We start from the raw sequence: 22,229 nt of genomic DNA on the forward strand, positions 1-22,229 counted from the left end.
TCCAGTGGTTAGGACTCCGTGCTTCCACTGTGGAGGGCCCAGGTTCGATCCCTGGTCGGGGAACTAAGATCCTGCAAGCTGTGCAGCACGGCCAAAACAAAACAGAACAAAGCCCAAATCAAGGTGTCAATAGGGCCACACCCCCTCTGAAACATGTAGGGGAGGGTCTTTCCTCACCTCTCCCATCTTCTCGAGATTTGCTGGCCATCCTCCGCATTCGCTGGCTCGCAGCAGACATCATCACCCCAGTGGCTCTTAGTCATCACGTGGCATCTCCCTGTGTGTCTCTGCCCTCACATGGCACTCTCCTCCTCTTATGAAGACACCAGTCATACTGGATTAGGGCCCACCTAACGCCAGTATGTCCTCGTCTTAACTAATTCCATCTGCAAGGACCCTATTTCTAAATAAGGTCACATTCTGAGGTAGAGGGAAGGGGGAGGGGGGTGGGTAGGACTTCAACATGTCTTTTCTGGGAGGACACAATTAACCCATATTATCTACCCAGGACCCTTTACTCTTTCCTGATGAAACCCAAGTTTTCCCAGGATTTCCCTGGCAGTCCAGTGGTTAAGACTCTGCGCTCCTAATGCAGGGGGCCTGGGTTCAATCCCTGCTCAGGGAACTAGATCCCACATGTTGCAACTAAAGATCCCACACGCCACAACTAAGGCCTGGCGCAGCCAAATTTATCTAAAATCAAAAACAAACAAACAAAAAACCCAGGTTTTCCCAAAAGCATGTTAACTGATACAACTATGAACAAAAATATCCAAGCTGAGACTGGGAAGACCCTGCCCATGTGGCAATTGCTTGTCCCAACAAGTCATTCCTGTGCAAAAAATAGGTACTTGGGGTAACCCACAGACTGTTCTCTTGAAGAGCTTACGGCTATGGGGACTCTGGGCAAAGTGACAAGCCTTTACGAGATGGGCACATCAGAAGGCCATATATAGTCGTGGCACGTCTCAGATCATTAGTGTGCCAATTACCTGCTTTCCTGGATTTATCCCCATTAGTTGGGGGAAGGTTGATCCTTTAAAAAAAAATCTATCTAAGCTCTTGTAATAAAGCCTAACATATAATAGGCACTTAAACTGCATAAATTTTCAAATATTGTTAAATATGTTTATTTTGCTAAATCCTTTTTCTGCCCCATTGTGAGCAGTTATCTGCCTATGCCACAGAAAGAGTGAGAAAGTATTTTACTAAAGGAGCAGATACTGGTTTTCCCAACTAGGAACCGAGGCAGTGGATGCAGAGCCTGAGGGACAGCTGTGGGTGCTCAGGCTGGGACCACGTTCAGTGTTTTTGCAAGTAGATTAAACAAGACAAAGTGGCAAATGCTGACGCAGAAAATGCTGGAATGTTGGCAGAGAGTCTGTGTTTTTCCTCAGGCACCAAGTAATAGTGGGTCCCCAGGGATTTGGATGGGGCTCAAGGGGGGCTCAAGTGGCCTTGGAAGGAGGTCGGCTAATAGGATGACTTTAGCTCAGCCCAGGAAAGACAGCGTGGACCAGACCTGCAGGGGTTTGACCCATAAAGTTGGGTGCAAACTCAAGGAGACTTTCATGGACCCACTTACACATTGCAAAACAGATATGCTAGGAAAATTGTTAAAGATTTGGAAATGGGCAAAAGAGATTATTAGTATCCTTCCAATAAAATGCTGGGGTGTTTTCCCCTGACCATAAAGGAGTACCAGATCCTATAAGGGTGTGTGCACCTCTGACTGTCTTTGATTGGACTAGTATACACTTCTGTAGAGATAGAAGTAAACTTGTAGAGACGTTTCCTGTCTCTAGCAATGCCAATGAGTCCTGTTCACAGTAACGCAGAAGAATCTTATCCAGTAGAGAATATAAATCCCTGTAAGTCTCAATCTCATTTGACCTGGTTATAGCCTCTTATTTGTTCTTTCACTAATTAATAAGTTAACTAAAATCTTTAACATGCAAGCAGTTTATATTTGTCTGAGTCACATTTTACCTTTCAGGATATTACACTTTAACAGTTAAAGAGGTAAATAGGAGTAAAGTGAGGATGGCATGGATGCCTGGAGTCTCAAAGTTTCAACATAGACGTAGTAACTATGGAGAAAATCAAGCCAGTGTTGGGGAGGGATGAGAAAGTAACCTGTTGGGGAAAAAATTCAAAAGCAGTGAAGTCTGTCATTGGACCTTTCCGATTCTCTTTTCTCTAACCTCCTAACACCCTAACTTTCCTCATCTTGCTGACCCAAGGCTACATAAATGTCCTCTCTAGAGACCCTACCAGGGTCTGAACCCACCCCTCCATCCCCAAGATCCAAAATTCCTTTTTCCTTTCCCAGCAAGACCCTCTGCCTAACTAAGAGGTTGAAACTGAGTACAACTCCTCAAGGGTATTTTTTTCTTTCCTTTTTGAGAAAAAAAATTTTTAATTTTAGATTTATGCCAAACTGGTGAAACTGTGGTAGAATATATAACATGATAGCTATCATTTTTAAGAGTACAGTTTAGTGGCGTTAAATACATTAAAAATACTGTATAAATATCATCACTATCTATACCTAAAATTTTTTTCATCTTCCCAAACACCAACTCTGTAGCCATTAAACGATAACTCCCACCCCTGTTAAGTCCTACCCTACTTTCTGTCTCTATGAATTTGACTACTCTAGGTACCTCATATTAATGAAATCATACAATATTTGTCCTTCTGTGACAGGCTTATTTCACTGAACATAGTGTCTTCAAGGTCTGTCCATGTTGTAGCATGTGTCTTAATTTCCTTCCTTTTTAAGACTGAATATTCCATGGTATGAATATACCACATTCTGTTTATCTGTTCATCTGTTGGTGATCATTTAGGTTGTTTCCGCCTTTTGGCTAATGTGAATAATGCTGCTATGCATTTTTTCTCTTCTTTTTAAATTACTTGGCCAGAAGAAGTTTTAAAAGCTCTCTCACTGGGGCAGTGTGTGCAGTTTGAAGACTAGGAATTCCACTTTGGCTTGCCCTCATCTTCTCACAAACTAGGATCTGCAACCTGGCATCCTGCTGCTGAAAGATGGCTGCCCTCCAGCATACTTTCCTGCAGCACATGCCAAGGAATGCTTGCTACCTCCCCTCGCTCCCCATCCTATTAGCTGGTATATTAGTTTTGTACGGCTGCCATAACAAAATATCACAAACTGGGTGGCTTAAAAAATAGAAATTAATACCCTACAGTTTTGAGGCCATAAGTCCAAGATCAAGGTGTTGACAGGTTTGGTTTCTCCTGAGGCCTCTCTCCTTGGCTTCTAAATGACTGTCTTCCCTCTGGGTGTGTCTGTGTTCTCATATCCTGTTCTTATAAGGACACCAGTTATATTGGATTAGGGCCCACCCTAATGACCTCATTTAACTTAATTACCTCTTTAAAGGACCTATGTCCAAATACAGTCACATTCTGAGGTACTGGGGGTTAGAACTTCAACATATGGATTGGTGGGGGGGACATAAGTCAGCCCTAAACAGCTGGTTCAGGGTTGAACCAGATTGCCAGCATATCACTCTCACACACACTGAAAGTTTTTTGTTTATTTATTTATTTTTTATTTGACTGCACCATGTGGCACGTGGGATCTTAGTTCCCCGACCAGGGATAGAACCTGTGCCCCCTGAATTGCAAATGCGGAGCCTTAACCACTGGTCCACCAGGGAAGTCCCAACCCTGAAAGTTTTTACTCTGCTGGTTTGATGAAATTGGGCTTATGGAATAGGTGAGCACTTTTATTGACATAGCCTGGAATCTGCTTAGTGGACAAAAAACCACTTAAGACCAAACCAAAACTGCAGAAATCCCTAGAAGGAAATTTCATTAACTTACTGACTCAACTGCATCCCAGGACAGGGTTTTCTGGCTGCTTCCTAAGAAGAATGTCAGGATGCTGCCAGCGAAGGTGGTAATGGGGGTGGGAAGGAAGCTGGTTGTGGACTTTGTGATTTGGGGTAAACTGCTTAACTTACTGGGGCTTCAGTTTCCTCTTCTGTGAGACGGAGGGTCTCTTTAGGCCCTTCCTGAGTACTCAAACATGGGCATCACCTGGAGCTGGTGAGATGTGCAGAATCTCTGGACCCATTCCAGGCCCGCTGAATCAGAATCTGCATCTTAAGATCTCCAGGTGATTCACACGCACGTGGAAATTTGAGAGGCACTGATTTAAGACTTGTTGGGTCTGGCAGTCACAGAGGGAGATCAAGGAGCCAGTCACTATGAAACAATTTCTCCCCTCCTTCATTTCGTCCCCTCAGATAGCAGGTTGGAGGAAAGATGTTCATCCCTGCTTCTAAGCTGCTGTGAATACAGGTAGGAAAGGCTCTCATCCTATAGGCAGCTGTCACCCCATTCAGAGCAGAAAATAAGGGTTCAAACGCAATGGCCCCCCGCCACTTGCTAATAATCCTTGGCTGAGAGATCCAGGGAATGAGCAAAGACCAACAGGATTACTGGGTTAACTTCAGAACTCCCCCCCACCCCACCCCATCTCCACCCTGCAATCTGACATAGATTCATGTTATAAAAAAGGAGAGCTGAACTCAACAGTAAAAAACAATCCAATTCGCAAATGGGCAACAGACATGAACAGACATTTCACCAACGATGGCAAATAAGCACATGAAAAGATATCCATTATCAGCAGCCGTAGGGAAAATACCAATTAAAACCACAATAAGATGTCACTACAGGGACTTCCCTGGTGGTCCAGTGGTAAAGAATCTGCCTTCCAATGCAGGGGACGCGGGTTCGATCCCTGGTCGGGGAACTAAGATCCCACATGCCGCGGGGCAACTAAGCCCGTGCGCCGCAACTACTGAGCTCATGCGTCTCAACAAGAGAGGCTGCGTGCCGCAAACTACAGAGCCCACGTGCTCTGGAGCCTGTGCATAACTGCAGAACCCACATGCCCTGGAGCCCACGTGCCACAATTAGAGAGAGAAAACTCACACGCCACAACTACAGAGAAGCCCGCGCACCGCAATGAAGACCCGATGCAGCCAAAAATATAAATTAAATAAAATAAATACAAAAAAAGATGTCACTACATACCTATCAGAACATAAAACAATAGTGACACCAGCAAATGCTGGTGAAAATGTGGAGAAACTGGACCTTTCATATGTTCCCAGTGGGAATGTAAAATGGTACATCCACTCTGTAAAACAGTTTAGCAGTTTCTTATAAAACTAAACCATTAAAAAAAAAAACAAAAAAACTAAACCATTTGACCCTGTGATTTCATTCTTGGGCATTTATCCCAGAGAAACGAAAACTTATGTTCACAAAAAAACCTGTATAAAAATGTTCAGAGAGGCTCTATTCGTATTAGCCCCAAACTGGAAATAACCCCAATGTCCTTCAATGTGGGTAACAAACTCTGGAACATCCACCCTCTGGAACTTTCTCAGCGATAAAAAGAGTGAACTGCTGATGCACAATACAACCGGGATGAATCTTCAGAGACTTATACTGAGTGAAGAAAGCCAGTCCCAAAGGTGACATACTGCTTGAGTCCATTTAAATGATATTCTTGACATGACAGAATTACAGAAATGGAGAATGGATTAATGGTGGGAGGAGGACGCAGGAGGTGAGGATAGCTATACAAGGCCAACCTGAGGGATCCTTGTGGTGATGGAAATGTTCTGTACCTTCATGTATCAATGTCAATGTCCTGATTTTGATATTGTGCTATGGTTTTGCAAGATGTTATCACTGGGGGGGAACTGGGCAAAGGGTACGTGGGGTCCATCTGTGCTGTGTTTTACGACTGCATATAAATTTACAATTCTCTCAAAAGAGAGACAGAGAGAGATAAAGAAAGAAAAAAGAAATTATTCTTTAAAAAAAAGAAAGACATAGAGACCTGGGTCCTGGTCCTCATTAGAGAAATGTGCTTCAATTCTTTGCCAGTTGAGGAATTCTGGTGCTTCTGCTGGGTGTGAGTGGGAAGGGAGAAGGTCAGAGAAGGGGAAAAGGAGGACTTTTTTTAAAAAAAAATAAATTTATTCTATTTATTTTTGGCTGTGTTGGGTCTTCGTTGCTGCCCCTGGGCTTTCTCTAGTTGCGGTGAGCGGGGGCTACTCTTCATTGTGGTGCGCGGGTTTCTCATTGCGGTGGCTTCTCTTGTTGTGGAGCACAGGCCCCAGAGCACACGAGCTTCAGCAGTTGCAGTAAGCAGGCTCCAGTAGTTGTGGCTCGCGGGCTCTACAGCGCAGGCTCAGCAGTTGTGGTGCATGGGCTTAGTTGCTCCGCGGCATGTGGGATCTTCCCGGACCAGGGCTTAAATCCGTGTCCCCTGCACTGGCAGGAGGATTCTTAACCACTGCGCCACGAGGGAAGGCCAAGGAAGACGTTTTATTTATTCTCTAGAAAGCCCTACATTTCTAGGCTAAGTAGACAAGTGCTTGGACCATCCTTCCTCAGGAAATAACTGGTTGCCAAAGTCCAGCCAAACCTCAGAACCCGCCAGAAATCCTAAGAAACTACAAAACAGATCTTCTGTGCCCTCGTGGGCACCACATGTCAGAAGCCCTGTTTGTCAGCAGGATGGGCCTGGGGGACACTGCTCTGCAGCCTCCAGATGTGGGAGAAGTCTGTCTGGGGTGTTCCTTCAACCACACACTACCAGGAGGCTAGGCCTGGCTCAGCTGTTCTTTCATCAAGGCCCTGGGCAGCTTCTAAGACCTGCCTTTGGCTGAGGGCCTCATCAAATTCTACTTGAAGAGGGAGTTTGTGGGACAGGTCATCTCCCTGAGGACTGCCGGGTGCCCAGTCGGAGGGTTCTGGAACTTCCCTCCCACCACATCCCTTGGCATCCCACCTACTTGAGTCTTGCCCCTTCAGTGTTTACAGGGTGCTCACAGACTAGTGGAACTTCAGCTTCTTGCCCTGCCCGGTGCAGACAAGGATAGTAAAGGCATGAGCCAAGGGCGACACCTTGAGCTGCCCTGCAGTTCACAGTGCAAGTGGCAGGATGACGGGAGTCAGGCTCCATAAACGGAGAGCAAGTCACTGTGCTCCCTTTTCCTCCCCGCCTTTTTCTGTCTCAAAGACAGTTGCCGTTCAACTGCCACACCCTCTCCTGTATTTTATTCATGTTTTCTGTTCACCAGAAAGCCAGCAGATTGGGCTCCTCCATCAGCAGGCCCCAGTCAATGAACATTGCTGTGTCAATCTCCAGTGGTTTCCACCACCATTCCTTGCCTTCACTCAAGTGCCCTGGGGCTCGCCTCCACCGCCCAGTTGGCAACTGAAACCCTCAGAACGCACCACAGGTTAGCTTCTTCTTGCCGGAAGCAGGATCAGGGTATATGGGGCCCCCATCTCCCCGCAACGCTCACATCTTCCAGCAATTTCTCTCCTTCCTATAGCAGCCACGTTACGATTTTAAGAAAATAAAGAGTAATATGCTACTCTGGATAACGCACACATAGAACATCTAGAGAAGCTGGTGAAATCAGGATAAAGATTGCAATGCCAAACCACTCTGTTTGAGTAACTAGAACATTGAGAGGACCAGAGGAACTGTGGCTTAACGTAAAATGACATCCGTACCCAACTCCCGTTTAGCCTTTCATCATTTGCTGACAGAATTTCACATACGTTTACTCGCACATACCTCATAGCAGTCTGAAGAGTAAATATTTGAATGTAAGTGCAAGTCAGATGGGATCAAAGGGGACTTTACAGATTTTTCACAGCTCTGAAAGGTAGGCTGCATCTTCCAGTGGAAGAGGGCAGCTCATGGGCACTGTGTAGGGTCTGCGCTTCCTTCCCTCGGGGCGCATTTCACCAGCAGCACCTTGGGCTTTGGTTGGTGGGGGTCGCCACAGCTTCCTGGGACCATCCTAGGAGGCCAGGGCGCAGCAGGGTGAGCCTGGGGAATTGCCAGAACCTGGAGTCTGAGCTGGGAGTGTGTCTGAGGCACCTGTGCACCTGGGCTTCCGGCCACAGCCTAGGACAGTGAGGGAGGACACGGGGAGTCCCTTCAAACCCCGGAGGGGCTGCTCCAGAGCGTGAAGTCAGCCACCTTGGGGGAGCAACGACGAGGTGCCGAGAAGGAACTACTCCCCAGCTGTTCACACCGATCCTTGGATTTTTTTTCCCCTGGGAAACAAAGCTCATTTCACTGTTACATGGTTAAAAATGCAACCACCCTGACATGGATGTAAAAACAAACAAACAAAATTCACACCTGAGGTAGAAATAAACCACATTGTGGCTTCTTCTGAAATTAAGCTTTGATAAGACTGGGTGGGGAGGGTAGGTGGAGAGAAAGCCGAGGACGGGCACCCAGCTCCTGAGGCAAACGGTGCACGTGGGTGTGTGTGCACAAGTGCACATTTTAGCCAGGCATCAGGTTGTTTTTAAGTCCCTTTTCCAGAGATCAGTAACAAGGGGCCACATTTCTGCATAGCAATTCGTGGAATCAGATGCTGCCTCCATGAGCTGGGATCTTTTACTACATCTCTTGTCATTGTGTACTGTCTCTGGGCAGTTGAGCTGGAGCAACTACTCAGCTATGGGACAAGAGAATTTTCTCTTCAAGTTTCTTTCCCCAGACAGATCCTAAGAGGTGGTCTGTACCACTTTACAGATTTATTAAATGTCAACGAGGTGACTTTTGTAACAGTGATGCTTTGTACTAATATACCAAACATACCCAGCCCAAGAAAAATACAAACCCCACAGCTGCTTTCTTAAAACTCTCACGCCAATTCTGAAACCAGATACTATTTTTTTTTCCAGATACTATTGTCAGTTAAATAGGAATCAAAAAAGAGGTTTCAGGTAGGTAAATTAAAAACGAAGTTTCAGTTTCTGGAAAGAAACCGTTAACAATGATTGTCTCCAGGGGAGAAAAGTCAGTGACTGAGGATAAAAGCAGACTTACTTTTCTCTATATTCTCTTGTCCATTTTGAACTGTTTACCATGTGCATGGATTACCTATTCCAAAGAAAAATTTGTATTAAAGTAAGTGAAAATTAAATATTCAGAATCTAAACTGAAACTGTGAATACAGACTATCCCTGTTAAAGTGCTTTTTCTTAAACCTTCAAAATAAAGGGAAACAAGCTCTGCTATTTAAAAAAGCCCTCCCTCCTGCACCCCCCGCATTTCAATTGCTGTGTATAATTCCTTTGAGGAGCAGAGTAACCATGTGTGGGAGTTAAAAATGCATTTAATCATTTCCCCCCAAATTTGACAGAAGTGTGGCAAGGAGGGCCATCTGTTTTATTTGAATGAGAAATGACCCAGCATTCTGATTTCAATTAGCCTCTTTGTAGCTTTATGTCTGAGCTGGTTCCATGGGTAACAGTTCAAACTAAGTGTAGAGAGAAGCTGGCCAAGTTCTGCCAGTGCTGATTTGTTTTAACAACTGTCAATGAACATAGAACAAGTGTACAAGACGATGTTGCTGGAAGCACATTAAAATGCAAAATTTTACAGAATCAAAACCCCACATTCTGGAATCTGAGAGCTAAACAAAATACTGAAATAGTGTCTTTATATCATTATATCAAATAATTTAAATATTTAAAATCAGTATCACTTAATTCTTAGTTTCAAACGACAAATATACGCCTACGACATGCAAAAGTCCTGTTATGCCGCGGGCCTGAACCGAAGATGATACAAGTAATGGTTCCTGCCCTTGAGAAGTGTGTGATCTATTTGGAAGGATAAGCCTGCAAAGTTATACAATAATTTGAGTAATATTTAAGACAATAATAGAACTGTCAAACATCAACATCAGTACTGAAAATATTATTATGAATTCTGAGGACGGAAAAGGAATACTTTAGTCAAAGGCTTTATATTGGAAGGGACATACACCGCAGGTTTACAAGGGTGGGTGCACTCCCTCTAGAATGGTCAAAGGTAACCCAATGATGCAACACTGCATTGGTGATGGTCCAAAGCCACTCCCATAGCTCTAGGGAAGCCAGCCTGAACCTCAGCTCCAGTTGTCACTGCCTCCCAGGGTGTGTTTGTCAAAAACACCAGATTTCTGGGCCCCCATCCTGCACAGGTTGACTGCCCAGTTCTCTGATAAATTCACGTAATGGGTCTCAAGGAAGTCATATGAATGGGGGAGGGGGAGAGTCATTTTTGATGGCAGCTAGTTTGTGCAATTACTGACATGCAATTTACTGGAAATGTAACTGATCCACACTTTCCCACGGCACTCAGGTGTCCCCAGTCCTTACCATCTGCTTTCTTGATGTCCTTGTGACCTTGGTTCTGCAGCTTCAACAGTTTCTCAACATGTCCCTCCTCAAGGAGTCGGCCAGTTCTCCAAAGCCACATCATCCAGGGCAGAGGAGTCATGGTGGTGATGGCCACTGAGAGGTGACCCTGTGGCAGGGCCCTGGCTCAGCCGCAGAACCACGGGATGGATTCTGAGTCCCCAGCTCCTTCCACCCGAGCACTGCGGAAGCAGGAAACAGGGAACTTTCCACAGTGCGGCTAACCCAGCCCCACCTGCTTAGTTTACTGCTGTACATGAGACAGTCCCAGTCAACATGCTGCAAAACGGTTATTTCTTAACTCTAGGAAATCCAAATTAAGACAATGTAATCATAAAGAAGAAGAATTGCTAGTCATTGTTAATGTACAGATCATAAAAACTGATTTTTTAAAAAAATAAAAAATACTGTATTTTGAAAAACAGGTAAAAAATATGAAATTCTTAATGGTAATGCAGTAAGGCTCATATTAACTACTATACTTACATAATTTATCTGGCTAGATATGCATGATTAAAATTTCTGTTACTGCCTAATAGTGAAAAATTTTAGTTTTGTTACAAAGCCCAGGAGACTGGAATTTCATTTTGCTCAAAACTCAGAAAGTATTACATTAGCAAAAATCAGTAAAATCTGATATAATAGTATAAATCATTAAAAACACCATTGGTAAATGGATTTACAGAATCTCCATGAATATGCAATGAAGACGTTTTTACAATATTTATTAAGATAACAATTTTATAAATTGAAAGACTCAGAGGCACATAGTTTAAAAGGCCAATACCATGGGAATAATGAAGTCAACACAGAAAAGAAGATATGAACAGTTACAACCAAGACAAGATTTTTTTAAAAGCCACATCCCCCCAATACATATCATACGAACTATCCTTCAAAATTACCATGATAAAAAGTTACTTCCTTCAAAGAAAAATAATTCTTTCCACCTACCAAGCCTAGAAAATCCTATTTACAATGAACTGTCCTGTATTTCATCAGTATTGTTTAATATGGCCTCTTCTATTTTGTCACTAGAAGTACTGAAAATTTTATAGCTATTATATTTACAAATACACATAATATTTAAATTTGCTCTTCACTGAGAACAACTGAATATATACTTAATCAAATCACAATACAAATGTTTTAGTGTTGATAATACATTCTGTGGAGACAGGTGTATGAGGAGAGCTGTATTTAGAATTATGTTGTTTCTGAAGGATTACTAGGCCAATAAGTCTGATAAAACTCAAGGTAGTCACAAAAACAGGTCTTCGTTGATGAAGAATTTAATTTATTTCTGTTTTAACTGGACACACGGGGCTTCTTCAGTCAACCTTCACCACACTGTATATTTTGGTAACAAACCAAAAGCATGCAAAGAAGCCAATTGTTCCTATAAAAGAAAAAACAAAAATAAATCCCTTTTCAAAGGCAGCTTCATGATTTACACAAAAATACAGGCTTAAAATGATTGGTTCCTTAAAAAAAGTCACAAAACTATAAATCATTACTTAACAGGAATATCCCATAGATCCGTGAACTTTTTTGAAATATACAGAACTATAAACTACAGAATAATTCAAATCAAATTTCTTACAGAAATTGATAGAAAAAAACTTTTTATGCTATAAGATTATTGAAAGCTTTCTGTAATATATTCTTTTTCTTATTACATGGAAAAGGCTAAAATTGAAGATGAAAAGGATGCCAATTTTACTTTTCTATTTAAGAATATTTTCATTTTTTTTCCCCACGTCTTTTTTTGGGAGTATAATCGCTTTACAATGTTGCACTAGTTTCTGCTGTATAACAAAGTGAATCAGCTATATGTATACATATATCCCCATATCCCCTCCCTCTTGCACCTCTCTCCCACCCTTCCTTAAAAAACTAAAAACAGAACTACCATACGACCCAGCACAGCAATACCACTACTGGGCATATACCCTGAGAAAACCATAATTCAAAAAGAGACATGGGGCTTCCCTGGTGGCACAGTGGTTGAGAGTCCGCCTGCCAATGCAGGGGACACGGGTTTGTGCCCCAGTCCGGGAAGATCCCACATGCCACGGAGCGGCTGGGCCCGTGAGCCAAGGCCGCTGAGCCTGCGCGTCCGGAGCCTGTGCTCCGCAACGGGAGAGGCCACAACAGTGAGAGGCCCGCATACCGCAAAAAAAAAAAAAAAAAAAAAAAGAGACATGTACCACAGTGTTCATTGCAGCACTATTTACAATACCCAGGACATGGAAGCAGCCTAAATGCCCATCGACAGATGAATGAATAAAGCAGATGTGGCACATATATACAATGGAATATTACTCAGCCATAAAAAAGAAATGAAATTGAGTTATTTGTAGTGAGGGGGATGGACCTCGAGTCTGTCATACAGAGTGAAGTAAGTCAGAAAGAATATTTTCTTATCACAAAATGGAAAACTGCCATTTAATTAATTCAACATATGATGTGAATGGCTTAAATATCAGAAATATCATATTCACAGAGTAATTAAATGGGGATACTTTCTAAGTACAGTTAGCAGGAAGGATCAGTTTTCAAAGAATTATAATAAAATAACTCAAAAAGATTTTACAATGTGTTGAAAGTGATATGATTAGAATAGTAACAAAGGCACACCCCCTCTGAAATGAGAGGTGGTGTGGTACTGGAGGACAGAGCAGCTCTGTCATGAGCTGTGTGTATCATCTTTGGATTAGACACCTGGAATCTCCAAGCCCATTTCTTTATCTTATTTAAGAGGGATAATTTTATCTGCCCTATCTCCATAGACTGTTATTACAGTAAATGAGATGATTCATGAAAAAATACATGCCTTAATTTTCAGGTGCTTTCATCCCTCTAGATTCCAAAAAATCTGAATGCTAGATAGGTGACAAAAATGAGGCTCCAAGGGGTTACGTAACTGTCTAATGGCCTGTGGCTGGTAAGAAAGGCCAGAATTCAAATTCACTTTTTCTGACTTCAAGTGTAGTATTCTTTTAAATACTATACCATGCTTAGATTTACTAAACATAAATTCAGAGACTCTGTTTTGCAAGAGAATATATATTAAATTGTGAAACTAACCCTTTTTTTTTTTTTTTTGCGGTACACGGGCCTCTCACTGCTGTGGCCTCTCCCGTTGCGGAGCACAGGCTCCGGACGCTCAGGCTCAGCGGCCATGGCTCACGGGCCCAGCCGCTCCACGGCATGTGGGATCTTCCCGGACCGGGGCACGAACCCGTGTCCCCTGCATTGGCAGGCGGATTCTCAACCACTGCGCCACCAGGGAAGCCCGAAACTAACCCATTTTTAAAGCTGAGGCATAGCTTTTTTTCCAAGATTACCCCCTGAGAAATAGTCAATAGGTAGGGGTGCAGAAGAATACAGAAGGAGATATATACATGCCCCTTGTGGAAGCTTTATCTTTAAAGTTCCAACAGTTTTCACCATTGTTTTAAATGTAATATAAACAGAAAGTATTAAAGTAGATTTTCTAAGCCAAGAGACTATACATGGGCCATTACTACAGAAGTTATGAATGTTATTATTCTCACATCATACATGTACCGAGTACCTACTCTGTGCACGTCATGCACACTGTGTGTGTTTTGGAGGACACACAAATACACCTTTTGGATATTCAAAGGGTCATTATTAAGACTTGGGAAGAGGTTGGGGTTAACTTTGGAAAAGTAATGGTGAAAACATAAATATATTTAAACAATCTTATGGTTAGCAAGAACTTCAAGATAATAGAAGGTATTTTAAGATGAGAAAAAACATTTTATCATCATACTAGCAACCCTAAGAAAGTTAAGTTTATTTTGTTCTTAACAAAATACTGCTAGTATTTTATTTTGTTCTTAATATTGAATAGATATAGTGTACATACTAAAAGTGGCATCTTTCCTTATGTGACAGAACAATTATTTTGTCTTGTATAATAGACTGACTTAAATTAAAGGTGTCAGTTCAGAGTCCTGAAATAAATATGGATGTCCCCACTTTAGAAAAATGCAAGACACTGAAAGGGCTCAGCACTCCTATGTAGAGAACCTTTTCCACAAAGTGAAATACACTAAAAGTTACTGGCTTAACTGGTTGATTCAATTTGATGTGGCTCCAGAATTTAGATTACAAAATTTGTTTTACTCTAAGTAAGTAAAAATATGACACTTTAAATATCAAGAACAATAAAGTTCAGGTGATGGTTAAATTATCTTTATAACATATGCCTGGAAAAACAACAAGACATTCACCAAGATCATTATTTTTTGTGTGTAGCAAGGAATAAATTACTCTATATATGCATGCATGGACACAAATACAGATGCACAAAAACAGTAATCCTTGTTTCACAGGCTATTACTGTTTTACAGACATTTATTAATTAAGACTTATGGCTATGGACCTAAATCTATCACATAGCATCAAGATATGCACCCCCCAACTCCTACCCCACTATGTCTGACCAATGAACGACCTGCAGTACAGAATTGATGTAAGTGCCTAAAGCTTGTTACATACTGACATAGCAACAGGGGTACTTCAAAACTCTACCTAATTTTCTTAAATGTTAACAGATGAGTAAAAAATAGAAAAGTTCTAATTTTTTAGAAAGTTTTTTTCTGGGACTTCCCTGGAGGTCCAGTGGTTAAGACTCCGTGCTTCCAGTGCAGGGGGCACAGGTTTGATCCCTGGTCGGGGAACTAAGATCCCACATGCCGTGAGGCCAAAAATAAAAACTTAAAAAAAAAAATTTTTAAGTTTTTTTCTTTTGACTCCTATATTTCCTCACATAGCATGCAACACAATCTTAGATAAAATTTTAGATGTACATTTTTTATGACAAAGAAAGGTCCCTCCAATCTTTTTTTTTTGGTGTAGCCCTTCCACAAATGCTGACCAAGCACCCACAGGGCTCTGAGATACAGAAAACTTATCTAGGTAGACAGAGAAGATATACACATAGAAATACCAATATAAAGCACACTGTGTCCCATTAGGTACTTGGATTTTAAAGTGGAGATATAAAACTGTAGTTTAAAACTTCTGGAATAAGGGATGTCCTATGATTATCTTTTCTTGATATCATTTATTCTCAATCTCATCTTGACTTCACGGCCTCAATTTCTACTTACTCCTAAACTTAGGTAGTTAGAGCTTTTTATGCTATTTCTGAAATGAGCAGAAGCACGACTGTTCCACTAAGCGATTAACAGGGGAAAACCTTGAGAACTACTGGTTGAGATGCCCCTGTACTTGCAGCACAACAATGGACCCCGTTTAGTCTTCTCCCTTAGGTTCTGTTTTCTCACCTTCGGTTTACCGATATTCACCTCACAGGGAGGCAGACCAAACTATGCTTAGCTGCACTCAAAACTAAATACAGGAGCACTGAGTAGCCACAAGCTTTCATGCAATTGTAATTTGCCTAAGAACTTGTAATTTGGATGCAAGTTAAAATAATTGTAATCTGCCTAAAAACTTATTGACTAAAAATAACTCGTTCTAATTCTTACCTGTAAAAAGAAAGAAGATCAAAACCATTATCATGGTATAACCAAAGTACAGAATTGTACTTGCTGTTCCTGTGATTTGCAGTTTTGAAAAGAAGTAGTGTATTGCATATATTAAGAAATAAACTGCAGTAAAGCCACTGGTAAGGAATGAACGCCATTGCCAATGATAATCCTGGGTAGAAAAGAAAAAAATGAAAGATCAAGAAATACTTTCCAATTAATAGATAACATGTACTGGAATAAAGTTATAAAGCAAACATAGCTAAGTGAAATAGCACCCCAAACCTAATTTTTGCTATTGGTTCCAGTCTCTTTCTCACACTGAACTTTGCTAATTTCTCTCCTCACTAAAGGTGCTGAGAAGCACCTTCTACCTTTGATGGAACTACTTAAAGACTGGCTAAAAACGTTTAGAAAAATCTTAAACAGTTTATGAATAATGAAGCATTAGGCTATATTTTAAAATGTATGTTTCCCAAAAAGAAAAGAAATATACGAAGAGCTTAGTTACATAATTCAAAATTAGTATTACTTATAGTCTAGTCATCTCTATATTAGGAAGATTATGCTCAAAAAAAAAACCTGGTTGAAACCCAGTTTTAGTTATTACTAACAATTTATATAAGGTAGGTTTTTAAATACAGCTTCTCTTACTTTTACATAAAGTGGCTTACAGCTTAGCAAGAGATCTTCTAAAAGATACTTCACTATCTTACCCTTTGGAATATGTAAAAAATATATATATTTCAAAAGTACACCAAGATTAGAAAATCCTAAACAATCCACACACGAAAACTTCTACAACTAATAAATGAACTCAGCAAAGTTGCAGGGTACAAGATCAACATGAAAATCAGTGTTTTCATATACTGACAATGAACGATCCAGAAAAGGAAGTTTAAAAAATTATTCCATTTACAGCAGCATCCAAAAGAAAAAAATACCTAGGAATAAATTTAACCAAGGAGGTGAAAGACTTATACACTGAAAACTACAAAACACTGCTAAAAAAAAATTAAAGATGATTTAAATAAATGGAAAGCCATCTGCTTTTATGGATCAGAAGACTTAATATTGTTAAGATGGCAACACTCTCCAAAGCAACCTACAGATTCAATGCAATCCCTATCAAAATTCCAACAACCTTCTTAGCAAAAATGAAAAAGCCAATCCTCAGAGTCATAGGAAATTGCAAAGGGCCCTAAAGAGCCAAAATAATCTTCAAAAAGAAGAACAAGGTTGGAGGACTTACCCTTCCCAATTTCAAAACGTAACATGAAGCCATGGTAATCAAAACAGTGTGGTGTTGGCATAAAAACAGCATATATACCACTGGAACAGAATTGAGACTCCAGAAATAAACCCACACCATCTATGGGCCAATGTGTTTTCAACAAGGTTGCCAAGGCCATTTAATAAGGAAAGAATAATTTCTTCAACAAAAGGTGCTGGGAAAACTGGATAGCCACATGCAAAAGAATGAAGTTGGACCCCTAACTAATACCACATACAGAAATTAATTCAAAATGGATCAATGATCTAAAACTATAAACTTGGAAGAAAACATGGGGGTAAATCTTCACGACCTTGGATTTAAGCAATGGATTCTTAGAAACAAAAGAAAATATAGATAAATCGGACCCTCTAAATTAAAAGTTTGGTGCAAAAGACATCATTAAGAAAGTGAAAAGACAGCCTACAGAATGGGAGAAAAAATTTACAAATCATGTATCTGATAAAGGTCTAGTATCCAGAATATAGAAAGAACTCTAACAATTAAACAAAAAGATAAACAACCCAACTTACAAATGGGCAAAGGAATTAGACATTTCACCAAACAAGATACCCAAGAAAATATGCTCATCATCATTAGTCATTGGGGAAATGAAAATCAAAACCACAGTGAGATACCACTTCACACCTTCTAGGATGGCTATACTTTAAAAACCCAGAAAATAGCAAGTATTGGCAAGGATGTAGAGAAACTGAAACACTTGTGCATTGCTAGTAGGAATGTAAAATGGTGCAGCCACTGTGGAAAAAACAGTTTGATGGTTCCTCAAAAAGTTAAACAAAGAATAACCGTATGACTCAGCAATACCACTCCAACATATATACCCCAAAGAACTGGAAACAGGTACCCAAATAAATATTTGTACACGAACGTTCATAGCAGCACTATTCACAATAACCGAAAGGTGGAAACAAACCTAATGTGTATCAATGAATGAATGAATAAACAAACTGGAGTACATCTATCTATGCAATGGAATATTACTTGGCTATAAAAAGGAATGAAGCACTGATACATGCTACAGTGTGATGAACCTTAAAACATTCTGCTAAGTGAAGGAAGCCAGACACAAAAGTCACACATAATGTATGATTCCATTTACATGAAATATCCAGAACAGATAAATCTGCAGAGACAGAAGCAGATTGGTGGTTGCCAGGGTCTGAAGGGGAGAGAAGAACGGGAAGTAACTACTTAATGGGTATGGGATTTTATTTAGGGTTGATGAAAATATTTTGAGACAGAGAGAGTGGGTGCACAACACTGTATATGTAGTACGTGCCACTGAATTGTTCACTTTAAAATGGTTGATTTCATGTTATGTGAACTTAACCTCAATTTTTTAAAAAAGCGTCTCAAGTTTAACAAAGTCAGATTTTATCTCCTGTATAGAAAACAACTATAAAAGAATGATTTAACACAATCTAAATCTTTAAAAGTCACCTAAGGACACCAACACACATCACCATGTTGCCAAGTATATAACTCATAACAATGTAATCTCTGAAATGTTTTAATGAATTTTTCCACTTAAAATGTTTATTTTCACTGAATTTTCAGTCTACCAGTGTCTGTATCACAAAAAAAGAATATTAATTTTAAAGTCAGACAGTTAAAGAATAAAAATTCAGCAAAATGTGTTATTCTCAGGAAATTAACATTTTAAAGTTAAGCTCTAAATAAATAAATATACTGAATTAGGATACTATCTTAATTCAATCTTAAAGAAGGCTACATTCGATTTAGGAATACAGGTCAATTTCTACCTTAATAACACATATTTACAGAAATCACTTCAATTACAGTTAAGTCCCCTACATATGAACCTTCAAGTTGAGAACTTTCAAAGATGCGAATGTGCACCTGGTTCCAGCAAGGAACCAGCACCTGACCTGTGCCATCAGCGTCAGGCGTGAGTGAAATTGCAGCTTGCCCTCCGTCTCCTGTTGCTGACGATCCTTCAGCTCTACCATCTCCCCCTCCCCCTCCCTCCTCCAGTCAGTAACTCTTCTTGTCTGTTCACTCGATGCCAGCCCTTGTACCCCAATTGTTGTATTGTACTACTGTACTTTTCAAGGTGCTGTACTGTAAGATTAAAAACGATTTATTTTTTCTGTTTGTTTTTTATGTATTATTTGTGTGAAAAGTATTATAAACCTATTACAGTACAGTACTATATAGCCGGCTGTGTTAGTTGGGTACCTAGGCTAACTTTGTTGGACTTATGAACAAACTGGACTTACGAACGCGCTCTTGGAACAGAACTCGTTCGTATGTAGGGGTCTTACTGTAATAGTATTCAAAGTGGCCTTATGCCAAAATTATAAATACTGTCCACAAATTAACGTAATTGAATATTGCTAATACATACCTCTGCACATAGGTGGAAATAGCAAAGAAGTATAGTTGCTTCAGAACAGGTAATAACCAAAATGATAAACACCAGGAACAGGAAGCCAAACATGTAATACATCTGGTGTGACCTATAATCAAACATGTCAAGATGAAGCTATAAATATTTTCTCTTTGACACAGTAAATGACACAATCTTCTTCTCATTTTTCTTGAACTGAAAATGTTTGCTTTTTCTCCCAACTAATCAAAGACAAATTCTCGTAGATTTAGACAGTGATGGGGCGGGGGCGGGGCAAGGGGAGGAAGGATGCAGCAGTGCTATTGGACTCTGCCTTCCTGTTGAGGGAGAACCTAAAACTCTTATTTATTCAAATACGCTTAGCCAATCTGTCTACTGGTGAGTCAGACAAATTTGATTAAAAAATTAATATGAAGACAGAGCCAAACTAAGAAAAGGTTACATTTGGTACATATTGTTTCTTATCATATATGATAAAAATCAGTTGAATTTGGAAAAAACACTAACGGTCAGGAATGAAAGACAAGTTCTAATTACTAAAAAGCTCCAATTTAGTTCTGACAATGCTACCTGGAACCTTGGCACTTTCTGTAACATATGTCAATGCGATCAAATAAGGATCATGATATACTGCAATGTACACACCCTAACAGTGAGGCTCGAAATTGCCACTATGTGCTTTCCCATTCGAACAAGAAATCAGAGAATGAAGGGATCTTGGGATAAGAAACGACTTTGTGATTTTTTTCCCCCCTTTGGCTGTACCATGCGGCTTGTGGGATCTTAGTTCCCCAGGCCCTCAGCAGTGAAAGTGCAGAGTCCTAACCACTGGACCACCAGGGGATGCCCAAGAAACGACTTTGAAAGTTGTCTAGCTCAACCCTTCCTCCAATGCTGGCTTGAATACACTCTATCAAGAGCTCAGAGCATCTCCTCTGAAGCACTACAGATGACTTATTAAAGAGCACAGATTTGGAGAGATTTAGGTTAATTTTCTGCCATATAGAAAATGTAGCTGTGTGACACAGGCAAATTACTTAACCTCCAAAATCTCATTTTCACCTCTGTAAAATGGGATAATACCCACTTTACAGAGGTCTGAGAATTAAGTAAGAAATAATAAGCACTTGATTAATAATAACTTATCACAATTATTTTTCTCACACTGAAAAGATAACCTTTTGTCTCTTAAGATTTCTGATAATTGGAGAATGGCTTACATTTATCAGGTATAAATAGTAATCCATATAAACAAAAAGAGAAAGCTAGTACTACATATAATGGGAATGGGAATAAGAGGACTTGACTTAGTCCTTAGCTTACCAAATACTATTCAGAATGAAGAAAAGCTGTATAAAGATGCACCCAAAGGGCAAAATCCCTCCCATGATAATACCAGGTAACGGCTTTGTGTAGAAGGACTGCTCAGGAATTTGACGTGGAATCTGATTGGTTCGAACTGGGTGTTCAATGGCCTTCAGAAAAAAACAAAAGAAAGGATTCATAATTATATATCTATAATCTAGTACAGAAAGGAAAAAATTCTTCTCTGTACTAGATTATTTGCCTGCTTTTTCTCAGCTTCCATGATGACACGAATGGCGACACAGTCTACCTGAGTCATCCAGATGACATTTGTATTTAGAAGCAACAAACCAGATACCATCAGGTACAATATTCAGTCTGTCTTCTGGAACAAGCCACCACTGTTTCCAGCAGTGATCCAATGACTAATGGCTTCAGACAAAGTAAGGAATACACAGAAGGAGATAATATAGTACTCAGAAAATAGTACTTAATAAAAAGATAGAGTTAAGTTTTTCCTTTTAATTACATACTTGCTGTAAGAAATCAGCTGGTTCTGAAACTGTGGTCAATGTATTTTTTTTGGAGATGGACAGTGTCATCTTTATTAAAATTGCTCAATTTTACTAAGACTTAAGAACACGAAGAAGATAATGAATGGCTCTATGAAGCTTTATAATCCTAAATTATTGGTGATGTTCTCAATTATTCTCCCTTTCGTAACACATTACATGGTAGTATAAAAACAAATGGAACCTAAAGTACCTAAACATAGTTACATAAGAGGAAAAAAGAGTACATATGCAGAAATTCATTTCCTTGCAAAAAAGTTCAAAAACATACTTCTATAGGTTTTGTGATGACATATCAAAATTTAAAACTTGATATTCTCATTGAGATTATACTCCTGTGGACTAGATTATTTTACATGTAGGTATATGTGTATATAGGCAGAGACCCACTAAATCGTTCTTCAATTTTTATATTTTTAGAATTTTAAGTACTTATTTAATCTATTTAATTAAAAAAATTTCAAACCATATCAGTTTACTACTTATGCTATATAGATTTTAAGTCATGAATTAAACAAAATGCCAAAGAACTGAAAAATCTTTTAGTAGCCTGGCATGGTAGGTGCAGTGGAGACTCTGAAGTCTCTTAAAAGTCAAAGTAGATAAGTTTCTTCCAAGGTTTTTCCAGGTCCCCTCACAAAGTGTACTACACTACGTAATTTCTCTTAACCTTGTGGAGATACTTTCAGAGGAGAGCAAAGATAGCGAAGTGGAGTTAGAGGAGGACACTGAAGAATTCTCATTTTCCTCTTAGCGTGAGGTTAGAAAGGGGGCAGCAGAGGTGGAGACCAAAAGACTGGAGGGAGGGACTGAGACTTGATTATAATATTTCTTAAAATCAAATATTAGCAGGTAAGCATATAAAATTTATTCCAAAG

The 22,229-nt window shown here is 40.0% G+C and overlaps 2 protein-coding genes across 2 annotated transcripts in view; both read right to left on the bottom strand.

The window, feature by feature from the left end:
• Window positions 1-10,836, bottom strand: part of CLYBL (citramalyl-CoA lyase) — a 296,263-nt gene extending 285,427 nt beyond the window's left edge. The window contains exons 1-2 of the mRNA XM_049701197.1: window positions 10,240-10,836; window positions 8,921-8,974 (exon numbers count right to left, since the gene is read on the bottom strand). Of these exons, the coding sequence (XP_049557154.1) occupies window positions 8,921-8,967 (47 nt within the window). The 5' untranslated portion in view covers window positions 8,968-8,974; window positions 10,240-10,836. The remainder of the gene's footprint in view (window positions 1-8,920; window positions 8,975-10,239) is intronic.
• A 150-nt stretch (window positions 10,837-10,986) lies between these two features.
• The window catches only part of TM9SF2 (transmembrane 9 superfamily member 2), a 57,660-nt gene continuing 46,417 nt past the window's right edge, over window positions 10,987-22,229 (bottom strand). Inside the window, exons 14-17 of the mRNA XM_004273635.3 lie at window positions 20,798-20,949; window positions 19,472-19,583; window positions 15,807-15,978; window positions 10,987-11,677 (exon numbers count right to left, since the gene is read on the bottom strand). Coding sequence (XP_004273683.3) covers window positions 11,610-11,677; window positions 15,807-15,978; window positions 19,472-19,583; window positions 20,798-20,949 — 504 coding nt within the window. The 3' untranslated portion in view covers window positions 10,987-11,609. The remainder of the gene's footprint in view (window positions 11,678-15,806; window positions 15,979-19,471; window positions 19,584-20,797; window positions 20,950-22,229) is intronic.

The sequence above is a fragment of the Orcinus orca genome, chromosome 18 (genome assembly GCF_937001465.1).
Source record: "Orcinus orca chromosome 18, mOrcOrc1.1, whole genome shotgun sequence".
NCBI lineage: Eukaryota > Metazoa > Chordata > Mammalia > Artiodactyla > Delphinidae > Orcinus > Orcinus orca.